Source organism: Pseudopipra pipra, chromosome 3 (assembly GCF_036250125.1).
Source record: "Pseudopipra pipra isolate bDixPip1 chromosome 3, bDixPip1.hap1, whole genome shotgun sequence".
Lineage (NCBI taxonomy): Eukaryota > Metazoa > Chordata > Aves > Passeriformes > Pipridae > Pseudopipra > Pseudopipra pipra.
Genome location: NC_087551.1, coordinates 97,437,928 through 97,450,123, shown reverse-complemented (window position 1 = coordinate 97,450,123; position 12,196 = coordinate 97,437,928). Strand labels below are relative to the sequence as shown.

Sequence of the window (12,196 nt, the reverse complement as noted above, 5' to 3'; positions counted from 1 at the left end):
AGAACAGTATATGTGAGGAATAAAGACTGGACATCAACATAAAAAAATGCAATAACTGATAAGTTCAATAACAGTAAAATAATACCAAGGTTTTTTTCCTCTTCTTTTCCTCTTACCTTTGTTTTACTGTCAAAACAGGTAAATCCTAGAGCAAAGTCGACTGTGAAACACAGAGTATCCCCTTGCCAACTACACATATATGTTTTAGACTGGAAAAAAAAAAGTATGATTTTTAAGAGAACAACCATCATTGTAATTTACCATATAAAAAAACATTTTACACAGAGGTTTTTTTTGTATGCGAAGACACTCAATCGGCAACACTGGTACTGCTTTATATTACTACATAAATACCATATTCTTGAAAACCATCCCTTACAAAATGCAACACAGAACAAATAAAGCCAAATCTGACTATTTCAAACTTTTGGCAAACTGCTTAGACCAGAGTTATTAATGACTTCTGACATCACTTCCAGCAAATATGCAGGCAACAGTGCCTAAGTGTTTTGTCATTGCAACCTAATTATGAAAAAGCATTCTGTCTACTTGACCTCTCCATCTGATTTAAACTTTGTAGACAATCTTTCTATTTTAAAACATATTTTCGTTTGTAAACTCTGGTGACATGCCAGCACAACACTATGTTAATGTTAGTTAATGCAATTTGATAATGAGAATAGCTATCACTCTTTAGTTAGCACTGATACTTGCTAGACAGTGCTCTATATACACCAGCTCTATGATCACCTTTCAGGTTAGAAAGAAAAAATTCTATTTTATTAACAAAACCAGAAGTTCTGTTTAAACTTCTGAATAAGTCTTAAGGTAAAAAGTCAGTTAACTCTTTCTGTGTATTTTTAAAGCTTGCTGTCTTAGGTATATAATAGATTCTGAAAAGACATGAAAAAGTTTCTGCTGCTGATGTAATATGAAACAGCTTGATGACATTCACCACTGACAGCTAATAGCAAAAAGCCCTTTGCCTTCAGCCTGAGTAGACATCTGTCCCAAGGCTTTCCTTATCAGTCATTTTTAAGACTACACCTTTGTGCCTTATGAAATCTTTGATTTGTTTGTTTGTTTCTTCCAAGGCGGTTTTACTTTACTCTCATTGCTATTTCATAAACCTCAATGCTGCCTCATGCTTAAACCTTTGTTGACACGAAAGTTTTGCATCTGGATAGTTTTATTAAATTAAAAAAAATTGACACAAGAATGGCCTAGAAGAGACTGAAAGCATTAATGTAATTGCTTAAATTGAAAATTGTAATTTTAATTATTTTTTAAAGATTTTTAATAAAACCTAAAACTTTTGCATGATTGTAAAGGTTTCCTCATTCCAGTACTAATAAAAATACTTAGAGTTATAGTAAAATAAGCATTTCTGAGTTACAGATATGACATTTTATAAAAGATTTTGAAAGAGTTGGGAGTGAAATTAATTAATTAGTGCAGATTAGTATTATAATCATCTCCACAATGATGGAGACATATAACATTTCTGAATAAATAATTTTGCTAATTGGTGTTCTAAGATCATATTATTTGGCATTTAAAAATATTTCAGTGATTGATATTCAATTAGAATGACATTTACATATCCTTACATTTTATTCAGTAATTATAAGGTGGCATTAAGCAGCAGTCATAACTTATTATCCATTATTTCCCAAATGTTCTAAAATGAACTATGCACAAATAATTAGCCTGGAGTACTTTAAAAATATTCAGTATTGGCAAATAATGGAACTGGTTTGGAAATTTTTCACAAATACTAGAGACAAACAGAATATGCTGCATTTTCACTGTGATAAACATTACATATAGATGTGTTTTTTACCTACAAAACACACTCAGTAGTGTTTTCTTTACAATAGAATTGCATTTCACCATGTAAATTTAAAAGCCTCCTTATGTCACTTCCTTCAGTTACTTTGAACAGGTTCTCGGACAGCTCTGTGATAAAGACCCTCATCTCTACTCATTAACACTAGGACAGAGCACTATTCCTTTTCATTTCTGCCTTTGGAATAAGCTTCCCATACACTTGCAATTGTGTGATCACCCTTGGCTATCTACAACAATTGTTTACACAAAAATTTAACATCAGAAATCTAGGCTTAGCTGTCTTTCAGTGAATGTTGCAAAAAAAAAAAAAAAAAATAGCACTGCATATTAGCCAGCTTGAGAAGTCGCAGTTTAGACAACAGAGAGGAAAAGAATAGGGCTCATACTGCAACAGCTAAGAAAATTGTAGTTTACATCCTAAATCAATATTTTCTGAGCAATGTGCAATGATTTGTGGAATAATTATATTTGTAATAAAAGACAATTACAAAGCTTTTACCTGTCTAATTGTTCAGGTATCAGTGTCTCAATGCATATACTTTTAACTCATGAAAAGATCATTAAGGTGATAATATCACTGTCCAAATAGCATAAGAACAGTGTTTCTGATTCATCCATATAAGGAACTTCTTAGACACCCTGTCACTGATCAGAAGCAAGACACTAATGTATCTTTGGCACTGGTATCTTCCTCCAAGACCCTAAGAAGGCTTAATAGTTACAATGACTGCACATATACACTCAATCTCTTCCCCACAGACATAGAGATTTCCCAGAAACAATTCAGCTTTGAACTATGTTTGGTGTTCAAGAAATGACTGTGCATACCACTTACTGCCATGGTCTAATTGACAAGGTGGTGATCAGGTAAAGGTTGGATTCAATGATCTCAGAGGTTTTTTCCAACCTAAATGACTTTCTGATTCTATCTTCCTTGCCTCTCATTCCCACGTACAAAATTCTTGACACTTCCATCCCAGCTTGATCCTACAAATAACTAATACTATGAGGCTTGAGAAACTTAGTACTTTTTATAGTGGTTGCTATCAATTAGTCTTCCACGACTGTGCAGACATCTTGGAATCTGCAGAAGTTGATTAGCATGGAAGAGTTGAGTTAATTACCTCTTAATAGGGAACAAAAAAAAAAGCTCCTTTCATGTGTATCTTCCATCAGTTTTTACAAAAGGGCGAGGACAAGGGACAGTTTGCTTCAGTAGACCAAAACAAAGACTGACGTAGGATTCTGTCTAACACTGAGAAGAGACTTCACAAATATGTTCAATGACAGGCCAACTAATTCCCAAACCAGCTTTTATGACTATCAGTTACAATGACTCTGTCCCTCAGAAGAGAGAATATGTTTCTGAACAGATCTGCTAACATAACAAGTAGGGCTTTACACTTGGTTTATGGGTGTTAGGTACCCAAGCCAAGGGGTGAGTAAATGCTAAAACTGGAGACTGAATGCATGGGAAAAGACAACAAGAGAGACTGTCTTGTTTCCACTCCAAGAGGAAAGCACAGATATACCTCAAATATCTGTAAGTGACAGGCAGAACCTGAGGCACAAACAGAAAGGGGGACCACTTCATGTTTAGTCACTGGCCTGTGACGAGGTAGGAAGCAAAAAGACTTGGTGGTTAGCAAGCACCACTGCAGCCCAGACACAGATGGCTTGGGAAGGAAAGGCTTCCTCTTACTCAGTTTCCTTCTATCCATAGAGGTCCTTGTCCATACTCAGCCATAGTAGGAAGGCATAAGAAAGCAAGCATGCTCTCCACATTAGACAGAGGCCTTCTGATTTCTCCACACACATATGGGTCTCTGGGGTAGGCTGAAGGTATAAGTACATTTGGTTTCATCTGGGACTGGGTAGTCCAAATGCTTCTAAATAAATCTGGACATGAAATAGACTTTTGTGGTTACTGGAATACACATGGAAAGCAATGCTTTAGCTGGAGGGCCTAAATTTGCCCAAGTTCTGCCACAGGCGTCCAATGTAATATCTCTGGATTCTTTTTTGAAGACACACAGTCTTTACTGTTACTCTGATGTGGGATTGTATTCTGTTTAAGAAATAGTGGCTCAACTTGCTTATGTTTTTCAGTAAAATTCTTTAATATCATGATTACTATTAATGTCTGTCGAGATGTCACATTCTGAGGTCATCAGCAAATACTCTTAGTAAAAGAAATACCATTTAAGATCAGTTTTAAAGAATCAGGTGGGTCAGTTACCAGCCTTTTGCAGACAGTATTCCTTTTCCGAAATTTTTCTGGCAAATAAGGTTTTTAAGGAACAAATGAGGCTCACTGATGTTCATCTAAGTGCAACTCAGAAATATAAAATAGTGTATATCTGTTTTAAAGGACATTTTCTAACTCTGGAGCTGTTGTTCCTAACACCTCATCAGGTTTCCAGTTTCAAAAATTCAGCTGATGCTTGGCTACATTGTGGTTAATTGTAGCCTTGCGTGAAGAAAACCTCATTTTGCATTAACTGCAGCATTCATATGCAATACATTAATTCATTTTGGACTCAACTATGTTCTTTTGAGCAGGAATTTCAGTGTTTTTGATCAGCCAAAATACAGAAATAATACTGGTTTTCTATTCTACATGAAAACAAACTTGGCATGTACATGGTTTTCCTTGTTTATTTTCCAAAAAGGAACTGGAAAGTAGGCAATACCATTACACTCCACCACTTGAACTATACATTTTCTCTGCTACTCTGTTAACTACTTTATACATGTAGACATACATTTGCTCTAAGATGGGCTGTAAAGGTTTATTGCATGTAAGTGGAAACACAGACACTACTTCTAATTATATTCATGATATAGAATTCAACACATACTTTTTAAAAATAAATTATAACCAGACAGCAAAACATTTAGGCAAGAACCATATTTGTATAGTATACATATTGCACACTGTGCTCACTTATTTGCTTTAAGATCAAATGTGTGCTAAGCCTCTCTGTGAAAATGACATCAATATAATAAATGCTAAAATCTTAATAAAATTTTGAATTTGCTTAGAAAGGGGAGTACTTACATTAAAATTAAATAAACCTTTTATTATTAATCCAATGAATATGTTTTTGGAATATTGTTTTCCAGAGACACCTCACCCCTTTTACATGTAGAATAACACAGTTCATGAGAACACACTTTTGTTTTTTCAGTAAAAACAGCACCCACTTCATATATAATAAAACAGCCATCATCATCTGGTCTTTTTCCTTTTTTTATAGTTAACTATCAATGAATATAGATACAATGAATATATAACAATAGTGCATGCATTTAGCATATTTAAATTAGTGATGAAGTCCAACCCCTTAAAAGTTAATGTCAAAGCTCTTTTGAGCTATTTGAGATTTACCTGTTATTTTTTACTGTAAAATATTAAATGATTTGACGTTAGCCATATGAAGATCAAAAATAACTTACTAAAAATCCCAAACAGAACAACTTGAAATACCCCAAACTGAGCACTTTTCCCTCTTAAAGGAGTTAACTTTTCCACAAAGTCCATGATCTCTTAAAGTGTTATGAAAGTGAAATGTATACAGATGACGAGAGTGGAATTCTAATGAGCTAAACATATATGAAGCAATTTCTTTGTCATTCTCTATTAAACTGAAGATTAACATAATAATTGACTCTAATTGTAAGAGGGCTTTTTTTTCCCTAGGAATCAATTACTGGTCAACATTTCAATCATATTAACAAAAGACTTCAGGGCTGCCAATTTGAATAGAAAATATAATTTTAATTAATTAATAATTAATTTTAAAATTAATTTTTTTTCAGTCTTTCTGTCAGTGCTAGTATATGTATAAAATGGAATTTTGTAGGACTTGTCAGAGGAACTTTAATGCCTGAAAGACAGAAGGACCTAAACTATGTGCTCTTTTATTCTGCATTAGAAATAAAACAATGCGCATCAGCATTTAAAATACAGTGACAGTGAGGGAAAAAAAATTTATCAACAGCAGACAGTTTGGAACACAGATTCTTGCATGAGGACTTTGCATAGCTTTTTACAGTTTTTTACAAGCTATTAAGTCAGACAGCAGTGACAGGAGTAAGGTGTATTAATGCATCCAATGTATTTACCATTCAGTTTGGTAAAAGCCTTAATATGGGACCAGCTAGGTCAAGAAAAAGCCTTTTAGAAAATTTGAATTTCAGCATAAAAAAACATCTAAGTAGAATGTGGAGATGAAGATAAGAGCAACTAGAGTTATTATGGCTGTATTGAGAAATATATCTCAGCCCACATACAGAGAGTTTACTAGGAGGCCAAATTAAAACCCATAATTCTGAACACAGCCTGCAAAATCTTCTACAACAGTCTTTTTGCATAGAATTACTTGTGCTAAGCAGAATTGCTTTTTAAACTCTTTAAAACCACAAAATAATTGAATTAAAAATGCATATGCTTTGGCTTTCTGATATTTAAAAAACCTCTGTTATTTTAGGATAAAATATTTTATATCACCTTTTAAGTAAAACTTTCAGGAGGCATTTACAAAGTACATTGAAAGCCTACTCACTCTGAATCTGCACTACATACGAGAAAATGAAACAACAGTGAAATCTGAAATTCATCAAAAGCAGAAGAGTGTCCAGAAATTTCATCCAGAACACACTTCCAAAGCTCAAGTGTATTCCTGTTCCAGATAACTGTGAAAAAGGAACAGTGAAACAATGTCTTTGAGAGTGATCAAATGAATATCACCTTGACTTAAAAAACATTGGCCCATACCTTTACGGAATTCATCATGTCACAATTAAAAGGTTACAGAGATGTTATAATTATGTATAGATACAAATAAAACCACTTTATTGAAACAAACCAGATCTGATTAAAAATCTTTTACATTCCTCCAAGTCCTGCTGTTGCTGCAGTCAAAGGAATTGCATCCTAATGCCCTAAAATGACTCTTTTTTTAAATACTTTGCTTGATATTAGTACAAAAAAAGTACATTCTCTTGTAAATGATAGTGCTATAATCTGATGATTTCAAGAAGACATTAGAGTTTTGTTTTTTAAACACTGATGAACATTTGTGGTTCAGCATACATGTATGCAAGAGACACTCTGGCATTAAAAGTAAGATTTTTAAAGTACTCATTATATTTTCATTATAATTTTCAAAGGAAGCTTCCATTATTTCAGTAGAAGTGGGGCCAGCTCAGTGCTTTTAGAAAATAATGCCTATTCTTAATATATCTGCATTTTAAATGCTGGCTTTCTCAGGATATTGCTAAGCTCATTGCCTTTAGTGCATCTACTGAAATAACTACCTGATCTAATCTATTTGTAATTTTTAATTCGTAATGCTCATGACACTAACTGCAGCTAACTGCAAAAATGGTTTGCTTAGTTGAGCTCTCCTTGGACAGCCAGCCTTTTCAGGAACATTTAGCATCACTGAGATTAGGCATTAAACCACCATTCCAGAGAGACAAAGGCTACATGCACCTGTGGGCTGAAGCAAATTTTCCTCCATAGGGACTTGTGTTCCTACAGAAAGACTGAGGTCAACTTGTAGGTTCAACTATTGCTTGGCAAGACAAGCAGATAATGCAGATGTGGATGCCTACTCTTGGCCATGGCAATCTCTCTGTGATATGAACTGATGGCTACTGTAAATCTGACAGAAGAAGGAAGACTTGCTACCTCCTCTGCTGAACATGCAGACTATGGCTTAAATTTATTGTAGGAAAAGGCAGTGAGATAAATAGAGGAAAGAGGACAAAATTTAAGGGCAGCAGCTTAGCAATGATTATCTCCTAGGAGGCAAAATTTAAAATGTGTGTTCTTTAGCCCTGGCTTATGTCAGGAAGAGATTGTGCTTCCTCATCTTTGTGTTTGAGCAATGGCTTCATGGTTTTGTAGCAACTCATTTTTCCACAAAGAAAACCAAAATTCAACAGTGACTTGAATGTTAACAGTTTCCTACCTGTAGATTGTCCCAAGTATATTTTCACATACCTGAGGCAGATTCTCAGTGGCAATCACAGTAATCAGGCTGGCACCATTTGTTTTAAAAGAACCAGAGGAACTCTACTGGTTTACTTCAGTAAAGACAATGACTTTGTTTTGATACAGTTTGTTATTATATAATGAAGTTTTTTTCTTCTCCGGTGATTTATAAATTCTGGAATTTCACTGTTGAAAAGGGATTTTAATCAGAAATACCAACAAGAGACATTCCTGAGTAAAAAATTCAGTTTTGAATCAATGATGGGATTTTGTTTTTCCGCCTGATTCTTTTAAAGGAATCTAATAAAGGTAGAGAGTAACAGGGAATGCCAACTTTTAGAAACATAAAATCAAATATAAAAAAATCTAGATATTACTCTACAGGTAATACTACTGTATAAATTTGGAATACCATGACAGAAACTTCTTGACAGATTTAAAAGAATCATAGAATGGTTTGGGTTCTAAACCACCCGCCATGGGCAGGGACACCTTCCACTAGACCAGGTTGCTCAGGGTTTCATCCAACCTGGCCTTGAACACTTTCAGAGATGGGGCATCCACAACTGCTCTGTGCAACCTGTTCTAATGCCTCACCACCCTCACAGTAGAGAATTCATTCCTAATATGTAATCTAAGCCTGCACTCTTTCAATAGAAATTTTTTGTAATTTAAAAATATATTACTATTTTTAGAAATGGTCATTTTTTTGTATTAATCATGTTTAATATACAGAATATAGAAACAAGTTTGATTTCAATAGCTTTGTAAATGGTAAATTCTCTTTTTAAAAAAATTTGTAATAGGTGCACTGCTTGATTTTCATCTGTTATCTGAATTGTTAAATTATTAGTAATTTAACAATTGCAAATGTATTTACGATTAATCTCTATAGCTCTCAGTATCTTTCTTTGTGTTGGAGAATGGTGGGTTTTTTGCATCACTGTGAAAATTAATTAGAATCTAACAGCATTTCTAAAGATGACTAGTTAAATTGGAATTGGAATAAGCTTTCTGTACATAATGAAAACAATCTAAAATTTAATTGTGTAATTAAACCGAGCGCTTCTTGTAACGAAGTGGTGAGTATCTTTTAACGACACTATAAATCCAACCTAATCCAAATGCTATTTAATATCTCACCTGAATGCAATGAGGATATTCCGTTTTCTTATATGTTTGCCTCAGAAATTAGTTCTGAAATTAGCATATTTCCATTCCTACATATAATTCTGTTTCATATGTGCTTTGTAATCATCACAGAATAAAAAAGTAAGATAGCATTGCCAACTGTATTTTATATTTTTGCATTTTAAATATATTATTTGCAGGTCACAAGGCTTACACTGTGATTAACCAATCCTCTTTTACTTGTCTTCTCAGTTCACCATGAAGAATTAATAGATTCATAAGCTAGAAATGACAATTAGTTCTTATTCAGACTGCCCAATTTCTGTTAGATTTTGTTAATTTAAGTGGACTTCTTTTGCTCAGTCTGAGGGTGATTTAGACTACTGTTTCTAGAGAACTATATAATTCCCAAAGATGCCTAAAAAAAATGAGTGTGTTTGTTTTGATGGCAGAGTTACTGAGACAGCCAAAGTGTCCTGAGCATCTTAGAAATCTGAAGACTTAGGTAAGCTGAGGTAGAAAGAAAAGCAGAAAGGTAACTAATCTCTGACCAAGTCCCAGTGAGGACATGGTCCCTAAGACCTATTCTGATTATATCTAACTTGAGTTGTAGTAGGACCAATTCAAAATGACACTGAAAAATGGTTAGAAAACACATTTTGTGTAATTTTCCAGGAAGGAGACCCAGGAACTGAACTTCTTTTTAGGCTGCCTGGATCTGAATATCACAAACACTTCACTTTTCTTGAGATCCAAAATCTTCAATTGAACTTTTACCTTTCATGATAAAAAATAGTTTCAGGTGGGGCTAATTCCACACTTACATGCAGTTTGGCCGCCGTGCAAGGAATGCAAGGAATATGCATTCCAGACCAGCACATATCACTATTTACATTCTGAGTGGCTTGTTGAATGTTCAACTTTAAGCAAATACAAAAGTATATTGCTAAAATATGCATTGATATTCGGTTGCACAAAAAAATTGTTTAGAAGCCATTTGAACTTTTATGCAAAGGATTTTCCCATTTGGCTCCTAATTTTGAAATAACGAGGAATTTATTGTTATCTCCAGTGGACAAAGAATAAACGTGCAATTACATAAATTAATTTTGGCTCTTTCTGGAGCTGCTCAAGATATTCTACTACAGTGATATTCATAGAATATAGTCTATGAGAAAATGAGAAAAAATAATGGTTTCCTTGAAAAGTTATTGAAATCAGTTAAAAACAGTCTATTAACTTCTTTATGTTTTGAATTAGTTCTAGTGAATCCTTTCAGAGGATTTTTAACAATCAATAACATCATAGATTCCTCAGGTATTTCATATAGATCAGCCCAGAAAACACACAGTGTATAGAGGGAAATGTAAAGTCTGGGGAAGGAAGATGGTGAACTAAGTATACTGTAAGGTATGTCACTCTCATGTGCAACATTCATTATTTTTTTTTTGTTTTATTTTATTTTATTTGTAAGGTATATTCTTCACAGGGGGAATCTGTGTCATTCCAGGAACATGAATTTTACTGCTAACATTTCTCTTAGCACAATACCTTCATATCCCTGACCTCACCAAATATAGATTATAATTTTATTATTTCCAGGGTTTATTTGTCTGTCAAGATCAGCCCTTAAACCACAGAAAAAATCGGAAGGAAGTTCACTAGAAGTACTTACCTTTAAGCACAGAAAATAACCAGGCAGTGAAACTCCTTGAATATTCTGTTATAATTGAGTGAATCCAACCTATTTTAATTCTTGGATTAACTCATATTAAACAACATTTTTTTTGTTCAAGCAAAGCAAATGGCTTCATGACACTAGGTTATTCAACTGTATGAAGACTGGAAAAAACTTGTAGCATCTGTATCACAGCTGGAAGTAAGACGGGAAAACTTTCTTTTGTGTTAGAATTGCAAGTGAGGAGCGTATGTAACCATATCTCATCACTATATACCAACTGCAGGTATTTTGGAAATGCTGTTGTAGATGAGTTTCCATGCATGTTTTTTTTCAATCTCCTGAGAGTTCTTCCATTTGTGAAGCGGATTCCTCTTTGTCTTCTTCCAGCCATGTAACTAAGCTTAAATGCAAAAGGTTTCAAGATGCCAAAATTGCTGGTTTTTCTGCAGCTGACAGTGAAACATATCACTGTCACTCTTTTCTCTGTCCACTGCCAAATAATTTATCCTCCTCCATCCTCCTGTTGAACAGAACTGATCCAAATCATCCCTTTGAGATGTTTCTGCATTAATTTAACAATCACATAAGACTCAGGTGAGTCAATATAATTTCCTTTTGAAAGAACAGTCTGAGGCAAGGGAAGAATACTGATTAAGTAATTTAAAAAAGATAACATTGAAAAAACATGGAATAAAATCCCATAGTATTGACAAGACCAACCAAAACAGTCAAAGAATTTGTAAGAGCTCTGGAAAATGTGCTAGCTTTTTATTTTTGAAGATTGTCTACACTGTAAAAAAACTTGGAAAAAAAAAGAACATAAATTACTTAATCTGAGCATCATTTACTGGTCCTGCACTCTTTCGGATGTTCCAGATGAGACAAATATTCTTGCCGGGATTTGTGGGAGAAGATTTATCTTCAAGTTATGATTCAGAGGACTTCACTGCCTTTCTTCCTCCATTGCAATACTGACTTTTATTACCAGCCTCATGGAAATACTTTTTACAGTACTTTTTCTCCCTTTCAACTGCCTTTCTGTCATACTTCTATCGCATTTTTATTGCCCTCATCTGTCCAAGTTACACCATCAGCAACTACAATAGTTCTTCCAGTAAAAAAATACATTTATTTCTAGCACATGGATTTAACGTGTTTTCTTGCTGTCATTGCTCTAAATCGACTAATTTCATCAGGGTCACTGAATTTCACAGTTTCTTAGAATAGGGCTTTAAGATAGCTGAGAGGGGAATAGTATTGTGAGGGGGGTTTCTTCCTGCTTTATTGTATTCTTTCTGTCATCTAATGCTGCTGCCATCTTCAGAAGAAAAGTATAACAAAAGCCCACACAACATGGGCAGCTAAAATTCAAAAGGACCACTGAACCTTAAAATTTCTTTTCATAAACTGTATAAGGATGGAATCTTCTTAGAAATATAGCTCCTATTATAGAAACACCAAATACAAAGGATATGAACAGGATAAGGTTAGCAACAACTCATAGGCATGATCCTAACACCAGTAAACAG

General features: G+C 34.1%; 1 protein-coding gene across 2 annotated transcripts in view; it reads right to left on the bottom strand.

The window, feature by feature from the left end:
- The window catches only part of LOC135412059 (gamma-2-syntrophin-like), a 298,003-nt gene that overhangs the window by 82,871 nt on the left and 202,936 nt on the right, over positions 1-12,196 (bottom strand). For both annotated transcript variants that reach the window (XM_064650434.1, XM_064650435.1), the window contains exon 15: positions 117-209. In XM_064650434.1, the coding sequence (XP_064506504.1) occupies positions 117-209 (93 nt within the window). The remainder of the gene's footprint in view (positions 1-116; positions 210-12,196) is intronic.